This window comes from Plasmopara halstedii (assembly GCF_900000015.1).
Source record: "Plasmopara halstedii genome assembly, contig: Scaffold_2680, whole genome shotgun sequence".
Classification (NCBI taxonomy): Eukaryota; Oomycota; class Peronosporomycetes; order Peronosporales; family Peronosporaceae; genus Plasmopara; species Plasmopara halstedii.
In genome coordinates this window covers 52,375-61,545 of record NW_020189586.1, presented here as the reverse complement: position 1 = coordinate 61,545, position 9,171 = coordinate 52,375, and the positions used below count along the sequence as shown (strand labels likewise).

At 46.9% G+C, this 9,171-nt stretch overlaps 6 protein-coding genes across 6 annotated transcripts in view; 2 read left to right on the top strand and 4 right to left on the bottom strand.

Annotated features, from left to right (window-relative positions):
• The window catches only part of PHALS_04746 (mitochondrial carrier family), a gene marked incomplete at both ends in the record, with an annotated part of 540 nt that extends 103 nt beyond the window's left edge, over positions 1-437 (bottom strand). Inside the window, 4 exons of the mRNA XM_024718580.1 lie at positions 47-83; positions 135-262; positions 326-346; positions 414-437. Coding sequence (XP_024583964.1) covers positions 47-83; positions 135-262; positions 326-346; positions 414-437 — 210 coding nt within the window. The remainder of the gene's footprint in view (positions 1-46; positions 84-134; positions 263-325; positions 347-413) is intronic.
• Positions 438-532: 95 nt separating this feature from the next.
• Positions 533-1,843, top strand: PHALS_04745 (cysteine desulfurase; the record flags this gene model as incomplete). The annotated part of the gene is made up of 2 exons (XM_024718578.1): positions 533-1,508; positions 1,584-1,843. 2 exons carry the CDS (start codon positions 533-535, stop codon positions 1,841-1,843), a joined length of 1,236 nt encoding a protein of 411 aa, XP_024583963.1.
• Positions 1,844-2,040: 197 nt separating this feature from the next.
• On the bottom strand, positions 2,041-4,027 carry PHALS_04744 (beclin-1-like protein; the record flags this gene model as incomplete). Its single annotated transcript, XM_024718577.1, has 3 exons — positions 2,041-2,920; positions 2,987-3,058; positions 3,123-4,027. 3 exons carry the CDS (start codon positions 4,025-4,027, stop codon positions 2,041-2,043), a joined length of 1,857 nt encoding a protein of 618 aa, XP_024583962.1.
• A 203-nt stretch (positions 4,028-4,230) lies between these two features.
• Positions 4,231-5,029, bottom strand: PHALS_04743 (WW domain; the record flags this gene model as incomplete). Its single annotated transcript, XM_024718576.1, has 3 exons — positions 4,231-4,237; positions 4,307-4,616; positions 4,672-5,029. The coding sequence occupies 3 exons, from the start codon at positions 5,027-5,029 to the stop codon at positions 4,231-4,233; spliced, it is 675 nt and encodes a 224-aa protein (XP_024583961.1).
• Positions 5,030-5,166: 137 nt separating this feature from the next.
• PHALS_04742 (uncharacterized protein) lies at positions 5,167-6,597 on the top strand (the record flags this gene model as incomplete). The annotated part of the gene is made up of 5 exons (XM_024718575.1): positions 5,167-5,186; positions 5,250-5,888; positions 5,960-5,974; positions 6,042-6,247; positions 6,311-6,597. 5 exons carry the CDS (start codon positions 5,167-5,169, stop codon positions 6,595-6,597), a joined length of 1,167 nt encoding a protein of 388 aa, XP_024583960.1.
• A 61-nt stretch (positions 6,598-6,658) lies between these two features.
• PHALS_04741 (uncharacterized protein) lies at positions 6,659-8,797 on the bottom strand (the record flags this gene model as incomplete). The annotated part of the gene is made up of 1 exon (XM_024718574.1): positions 6,659-8,797. The coding sequence occupies one exon, from the start codon at positions 8,795-8,797 to the stop codon at positions 6,659-6,661; it is 2,139 nt and encodes a 712-aa protein (XP_024583959.1).
• Positions 8,798-9,171: the final 374 nt, after the last annotated feature.

Sequence of the window (9,171 nt, the reverse complement as noted above, 5' to 3'; positions counted from 1 at the left end):
ATGTCATGTATAGGCAAGTTGCAGGTGCCGAGCCCAGCATACTCACCCCGATACCTCGATACAGGCCTCGGAAGTGTCTTAAACTACATCACAAACGATAAGTATAGCTCTGTTTATACTTAAAATGTTCTCACCTGAAGGATTGAAGATTGAGGTGTGATGCAATTGTTTGACCTTTTGTTGTGCTTGCCTGTAATCGAGCTTTTATAGTGTCCATCGGGTGGCAAAAGACACGGCTTATCATCCCAGCAGCCGCACTTCCCTATGTGCATCAGAATATAGTTAAAGCAGAATATGACACGACGGAAGATCGCTACAAACACACCATGAGCGTCGGTAGCTGGCTCTAGAACAACATAAAGCCAGAATAAGAGTAAGATAAGCCCATCCTGAGTCTAAAGCGGTGTACGCACCGACGCACTTCCATCAGCAACCATATGAAAGGTCTAATATTTCTAGTACCCAAAATTTTCACCGCATTTATCCCTTATTAACTAGCACCCAAACTGCTGTAACCCATCAAAGACCCACTATGATGCGCGTGTATCTTGATTATAATGCCACGACGCCCGTGGATCCTGTCGTTTTAAAGGCATTGCTTCCCTATCTCGGACCACAATTTGGGAATGCTTCCTCGTCCTATGTGCTGGGCCAGACTTCCAAGAAAGCTGTGGCTGTAGCGCGTGCCCAAGTGGCATCCATGCTTGGTGCTTGTAACTCAAGTGAGGTCTTGTTTCTTTCAGGAGGCACTGAGTCCATCAATCACGCTATTAAAGGCACAGCACTGGCAGCAAAGCGAGAAAGTGGACGCAGCCACATCGTCACAAGTTCTGTAGAGCACGTGGCCGTGCTGGAGACGTGCAAATGGCTAGAGACACAGAACTTTCAGGTCACGTATCTACCTGTCGACCAATTTGGCTGCGTGCATGTTGCGGACGTATTGAATGCACTCACTCCACAGACATGCCTTGTGTCTATAATGCTCGCGAACAATGAAGTAGGTTCGCTGCAGCCCGTGGCAGAAATTTCTCAAGCAGTGCAGCGATATGTGGAGGAGAGCGGTAGCCACTTGCCTATTGTCGTGCATAGTGACGCTAGCCAGGCTATCGGCAAAGTTCGAGTTAATGTCCAGGACCTTCAAGTCGATTTGCTCTCATTAGCAGGCCACAAATTCTACACCCCTAAGGGAATTGGTGCGCTCTACATTCGTGAAGGCACTATGATAGATACTATCCTCCACGGGGCGTCGCAGGAGAATGGACGACGCGGTGGTACAGAAAATGTAGCACTGATAGTGGCCTTAGGTCAAGCCTGCGCATTGATTGAGACGAACTTACTGGAATACGCAGTTATCATGCAAGATAGCAGGAAGTTTCTCCTCGAGCAGATTCAAAAGCACTGCAGTCTATCAAACGTCAGCTACCAAGTAAATGGCCATCCAGAGCTTTCACTACCGAACACACTTAGCATAAGCTTTGCGCACATTAACGCGTCACGTCTCCTGGATTGTACGTTGGCTGTGCGTTCTACTTTTGCATGAACGCACAAATTGAACTCATGCTATTATTATATTTCTACGATAGTGATTGAGGAAGATGGTGTATACGCTAGTGCAGGATCGGCGTGTCACGGTCACAATAAAGTCAACGGGAATGACTCAGGCAATCGATCTGAAAATCAAGAGAAAAATGTCACGATTTCGCACGTGCTGGCAGCCATGGACGTGAAACCTGAGTTTGCGAAGGGCACACTACGCTTATCAGTCGGTCGCTCCACCACGCAGGAAGAGCTGCTGTACGCTGCAAACGCTATTCACAGAAGCATTCAGCAACTTGTGGCTTGACATAAAAAGCTGCGTTCATTGCATGTTTTGTCTTCTCTTAATGCCAAACGCCTAATTAAAGTACCATCTCAAGTGATCTAAAGTACAAAGCTCCAAATTTCATTCGTTTTCCAAAGGTTTATACTTGGAAAGGTGCCAGTTATACGCTGAACACGATTCTGGCAGAACATTTAGCTGATCATTTCTTCATTTATTTCTCAGTAGCGCTTCGAGATCCATGCTAGAAGCCACTTTAGGTGCGTGAGCATGTATTTTAGTGCTCGTGTCCACTGCTCGTCATTTCCTAAGGAGATCGGTAGACCACCAATTTTACCACGCTCCACTTTGTACGGAAACTTCAATGACGGTTCTTCTTTCATAGCACGACGACCTGCGTCCTCGACACACTCAAGAAAAAGGATCATGGCTTGATTAAACCCGCGGCGACGAAACATGCCTCCATCGCTGTACAGACTGTACTCTTTTCCGTACATGTTTACGACACGAGAAAAGCTTCCACGCGGCACGAGACGATTGCGTGAAAACTCAAAGTTGGCCCGGTCTGCAATTGTTGCAAGTAACAACACTGCTTGTCCTAATGCAGCGTTGATCTCAACCCACTCGACCGGTTTTAATGGCAACCGCCCAAGTCGTAGCCCGTTAATCGTGCCAAAAAGACCATCGTGCCAGATGTGAAAAACATCGTTACACACGTTATAGCGCTGGAGGCGTCGCAGCATGTCTGATGCATGCACTGCAAAGACACTAACAGACTGGCGTTCATCGCGGCTCAATCCTAATAAATGTTGCAGAAAAGCTCCTTCAGCGAATGTACCATGGATCAACTGCTCAAGATCCATTCCTGTAGACCACAATTCGCGTCTCTTTGCTGTTACTTGTAATGTCTCGTCTTCAATGGCTCTTAATTGCGCATTTAAAACTCGCTCTTCTTCTTGCAATGCAAGAAACTCTGGGTCATCCTGCCACTCGGAGTGATCGTCTTCACCAACAATTTGCGCAGATGCCCCCACTTCAGCTTCAAAATCGGCTATAAAGCGTTCGTACTGGTCTCGTTCATCCTCTAATTCTTTAAGCGCACTATTGAAATGAAACACTCGATAAGAAACGAATACATTGATAAGAAAGCACACTATTTCGACGCACACAGTAAACCTAGACAGCACACCAGCTTCACAATCATGGCAGGTCGGTAGTCGTTTTTTCAGCAATAATGAGCTGCAGAAAGATGACACTAGTGAGCGTAATTACACATTTGGATTCTGCTAATAAGTATTCGTACCTGCAATCAAGCAACTCCTGAAACCAACTAAGATCGCTGCCGTCAATACGACGCCGGCGAGCCAGACGCCTCCGTCGTACACGTCGTTCACATTTTATTCTCTTATCCGTCTGTAAATTCACCTCATCTTCTCCTATGCTCACTGATTTCTCCAAATTGTTAAGATCAGCGTGCGACGCTGCATATACCCATCCTTCGTCGTCACAATTGGGAAGTGAGTAATCGACTTCCCAATCGGAAACCCATAGGTGTGGTTTGTTCAGCAGTCGTGCAGGTACTACATCTGCTATTGTCTGTCCAATATCGCCTCGATTACAGCTTGTATACGTCGCTAGTCCATTGATAGGATCGAGTTCTACCGGAGCCCAAATATCAACGTCGCCGCTATTGTCCACCTGTTGTCGTTCCCACACGTACTCAGGAACAACAGCTGAGCTCTTTTGCTGTTGTTGCTGTTGATTCAAAGAATTCCTTGCTGCATGTGTAAGTTCTTCCTCTTCGTCTGCATCTGTGTTCTCCCCATTATCCGTGCCCTCTGTAAGCCGAGGCCTTTGATCTTCTTCGCCTTCTTTACTGTCTCGCTGCTCACACTGTTCCGCAGAGTGCTCGTATGGAACAGTCCGCAATTTCATAATCTTTTCCTCAATAGACACAGGATGATGTTGAAACCTGAGCAGTGCACCACATTGGTGACATGTAAAGAGGCTTTTGCCTTCCATAGCGACACGTCGGCCTCGTGGCACGGGGCTCTTGGCGTACGGCGAAAATGAAGCTCGAACTGAGGAAGGAGCTGGAGACAGAGACATTGAAGATGCTGATGTTGCTCCAAGAGCACTTGTAGAGGCTGGTGGCCGCGATAGCGATGTGATGATCAAAGGCGGCTGAAGCGAGCTATTGGTGCTCATTGGGTAGGACTGGTCGAGCAAATGAGCTCGAATAGACCTGCAGATACCGACTGCGGTAAAATAATCTTGTAAAGACTACCAAGCGATACCACTGACGTTTGAATTGAATTCTACTATCGCACAAACAGGGCTAGACACCCGCCGTGTTTCCGACGCCACGGAAAGTCGAGTATTCACCTTACGCAATTGAACGATTGGCTCCATTAAACGCTGATTGGGTTAAAAAGAAACGGCTACGTAAAGGTACATTTACAATTGTAAACACGCTATCAACCTCACATGATATTACATTTGCTATCCTCTACGGCAGTCCCATGCTGTTGCTGCTGCGATGGTTCCTCCTCTTTTTTAACCAGCACCGGGGAGTTAGGCCTTTTAGGGTTATTATCATTAGGAACGGACTGGTCTGTGCACTTGAACTTGGCATTGCCTTCCGTCATTTTTGTAAACGGATCATGGGCCTCATCCTCCTGCCGCAGCTGGTGCTGCGACGCGGCAACAACCTCTATCGGCACACCCATCTTTGTTGCCTCCAATTTCATCTGCTCACGCAGCACTGCCTTTTTCACTGCATCGTGCTTAAACGGCACTATAGTAACCAAAGTATTAGCTTTCGTCTAAAATCATGGAAAATGTTTACGTACCAAAAGAGTCTTCAACTGCATCAGCATCTAAATCCGCAGGTTTGTCCCATCGATCCTCGCCAGTCTCTGTATTGTGATAATAGGTCCGACCACGCTTCGATAAAAGCACTGCCCAGCGTTTACGTTGCTTTGTCTTTTTCTCAACTGCCGTTATACCTGTGCGATCAAATGCCACAGTCGCCACTTCAATCTCTTTGCCATCTGCTGTTACTACAACCTCGTACGGACGTCCACACAACGTGCATTTGCCCAGCGTTAGCATGTCTTCCTTTGGTACATTCACGTGACACCCTTCGCACTTAATAAAGCGCTCATTCAGAGTCCCAGTCGTAGCGCCGTTAACGCCTCGCGTTGCCATTGTCACTCGGACAATGGCTGATTAAAGAAAACTTGCGATTAACCGGTTTTACTGCAGTATGGAGACAGGACACTGCAGTTTCGAAAGCAACCCATTAGTGGTTATACTAAAAATTGCTCTATTAAGACGTGACCACGATGATTGTGGATGCTATGCTGTGCGTTCTTGACACCATCTCGCTATCTCTACTATGCTTACAATAGATTTACAATATGGACAGGTGGGCAACGAACAAGATGGATGAATCTTTAATAAATCCTGTGGCCACGCACTTGGCTGGGTCGGTCGTCAATCCAGCTGTACTGAGCTTCTTGCTATGGGATCGTCTCAAAAATCTTACTCCACAACGCGCACGTGATCTGTCTCGGTTGGTGGCTTCAGCAATCGCCAATGCATTAGGAGTGCTTAGCGCCCAGCGTGGCCAGCAGCTGAGATCAAATACCAAGCGACTGCGAGATGAGTTTGTACAAGCCGCCAGCTCTTGCATCGGTCGTGATGTTGTGCTCAATAGTTGCGCAATGGCAGCTAAGGTAGCGCAGGCGGTTAGTACGCCAGAATCGAAGGCAGCTACACAGCAAGCGTTTTTAACACTACAGTCTGTAGTGGACTTTTTCGCTAGCGATGATGGCCATCGTATAGTCTCAAGTATCAGCGAGTGTATTTGCAGTGCTTGCGAAATGGCGGCGTCACCTGAAGCTTCCATCTTTCTGGCGGAGTTAGCCACAAACCTACTGCATACTCTTGAAAGCGAAGAACTACGGCGTTCAAACTCGCAGCAAAAAGAAAAAACTGTGAAGGTGAATGATCGTAATTATAAAGATGACATCAAGAATGACCGAAAGATGGATGAAAAACACGCGTACTCGCCTTCGTCTTCAGTTACGGACACACGTTGGAGCAATGATACGGAGTCCGGGCCGTCGGCGCCAGGTACACCTATGACAGGTATGTATGCGTCTCAAACGTCGGCAGACGGACATATACCTTTATCATTTTCTGCTGAAAATAATAGTAGCTACCGCTCGGCTCGAATTGAGAAAGAGGTACTGCTTAAGATGGGCGTTGACTCGAGTATGCTTGTTGAGATCCAGCGTGTTCTTGATGTTCTTGCTGCGGAGGAGGAAGAGAAAGAGTTGCGTCGGCGTGAAGAAGCCGCATACGTCGCAAGTTTGCTTGTACCAAAGCCGACCGAGGAAACGGCAGTGAAACTCGATCATGGTATTACATATGCTTTCGGCAGTGATGAAAACGAGGCAACTGATCATGCTGCTCAAAATGAAGACGTACAGTGCCCAACGCCTATTCTTCCTGTTTGGCACAAAGAACCCGTGCGAGAGGCACTTCGTCGTCGCCACATTCATGCTGAAGCCTTATCAGAGCAACGTGACCCTGCTGAGCGACAAGCTTACGAAATGGCAGCAGTGCTGGCTCAACGCCACATCAAGCATGGTGAATTGCAACCTGCCGATGTTGCAGCCTGTCGAGTCATTGCCAAAATGCTCGTTTACAGTGTGGCGTCGATCCTGCTTCTGATGGGCTTTCTGCTCATACGCAAGCTGTTTATGTGAAGGCATTTTTATTGTTATTATCATTTATAAACTCGTAATATACCACCCACTTTACCGCATCTCATGTCATACTTTGCCTTTGATGAAGCAATTGCACGCTATTCTCACTTGAAACTTCGTGCTTCAACGCTGCAATGGCGTCAAGAACATCTCGAACAGGCTCAAAGCGTTGATCAAGCTCACGCTGGATAACAGCGGCGGAATGACCCATACGCGTCCAGATTCGCACTTGGCGGTAATAGTCATCGTATATCTCGGCTGCGCACACAGGATGAAATTTTTCGCCGGCACTATTGGCCAGTTCATTCAGATGCTCAAGACCAAAAGATTGATTGATCAGCACGCAACATCGGCGTGGATCTGATAAGCCATCTCCGGAAGTCATCGTTGAATGTACCGCATTGATAGTAGCTGCAGTTGTTGGGTAATACAGAAGTCTAGGGAGCTTTTCAGGATGCTTTCCTCTTCGTGTAGCAGATGCCTCGTTTCGTTTATCAGAAGTCTTCGCCTCATTGCTATTGTATTTTGTCGTATTTTCAGCCTTTACCTGCTCCTGTGTCGTGTTTTTGACTTCTGTGGCCTCACCAATTCTTTCTGCTGCCTGAACAATTTTTTCTGTCTTATACACCGCATCAAGCACAGGATCATCGTGACACAATGCATCTGCCAGTACACGTTCTTGTTCCTCTAGCCCTTGCCGATGTCGCTTCTCCTCTTCTTCTGCTTCAATTTTGGCTTTTGCCACAGCAGCGATTTCAGCACGCTCAGCCTCCTCAAATTCCACAGCCTCTGCTGGAGTAAGGACGGCATAGCCATGATGCTCTAAAACTAACTTTAGCGGCGTAAAATTGTGTGGTGTGACGTCCAGAACTAATGTCTTTCGATCATCCACAAAGCGCCCGCACCATTTCAGCACCTCAATCAAGGGAGGTGCTTTTGAGTCGATCAGCACGTTCACCTCCTGCTTAAGACGCATTCGTTCACGCAGTGTCACGAATGATTCTCCACCAAGATCACATGGCTGACGAGAGTCTCCTAAAAGCACACAAAGACTTCGAAATGGTCTACGGAGAGCCAGCGCTGTCTGCCGCTCAACAAGTCGATAGGCTTGTGAAGCATCTTCGATTGTGAGCTCTTCGTTTATTGACGCAGGCGTTGTTGGCGATATAACCAACAACTCAAACGCTCGATCTTTTAATGTAGCATCAGCCTCAATGCACAATATGTATTTACCCGTAGTTGTGCGCAGTAGAAATGATTCATCAATATGCAAACCGGACCATGAGTGACGAAAGCCGTATTCTCCCGTAGGTACACTCCAACAACACGGAACTCGACCCCCTAGCGACCACTGTGCTACGAGATGTCGATGGCGTTCAAGATTTTCAAACACTGGAAGGATATGAGCTCCATATCGTGCCATAGATACTTCAGTAACGTCACTATCTTGCCCTGCAAGTCGAATAATTCGTTCCTTAAGTCCATGCAAAGGTGGTTCTAGTCCTCTGTACACGTTTTCCGAATACTCTGATGCCGCTTTCCCGCTGGCCCGAACAATATTTAAAAGTTGCGTTACAATCATAAATCCTGCCAGCATTGCTCGAGTAGTGAATAAGCTCATAATTCGCAGCTGCAACGCTGCATCAGCGCTTGATGTTTCAGGGTGAAAAACTCTAAGTATGTGCGTTGGATCGAGATCTATTGCTTGTGCTACAAGCTCTGGCGCTCGCGTTTCCCAAATGCAACTCGCAAGAAAATTGTGCATCGAGTATTTGAACATAAAGTAAAGCAAATCTCCAGTGACGGGAAGCGTCGGATCTAGAAGCAGATATGCCTCATAGGTTGAGAGACCAAGCACACCGGTGGAGCATACACCAAGTAGTACGAGCCTCGCAGGTTGTGCAATGCTGTGTAGCGATACACGAGCAATTCGAAGAAGAACTTGCAGCTCGCGTGATAAAGTCATGGCATGGTGATCGATCACAGAGCGACCAGGAAATTCGTGTTCGGGCTTCCAGACTACATCACCTAGTCGTTGTTCGTTATGAAGATTCAAGGTATCGTTTGTCTCATTCAGCTTGCTAAAGGACGAAACGATTGATAAAAATGGATAACGAAGCGGCTTGAGTCGGTGCAACGAGGTATTCGGGCTCTCAATGCCGTTACTAGCGAGCCAGACACGCTTCAACGAGCGTCGCATGGTAGCTACTTTTGGATAACTTGGAGATCATAGTAAGGATCAAGTTTAAGAGGGGATTTATCGCTGATGCGATATTAGAGTCAGTCTCTTTGATAGGTTTTACGACCCGGTATTACCCGTCAGGAAAGTGGCTGAATCTCATGGATGCCGGATATATAGGAACAATGGATTCTTCAGATCTAACTCTCCGTCTATAAACCTGACAAAGATAAGATTTTCTCCTTGGAGAATAAAAGTGGTTAAGGTAAAAATTTCAAGACATGGTTGCTCCCTCATGCCGCATATTTTTCAAAACACTTTAACTTTATCAGGATCTTCAAGACTGGTCATCTCATCTCTGCGATCACATTTTATTTTCGCTTTGATAAGACGCA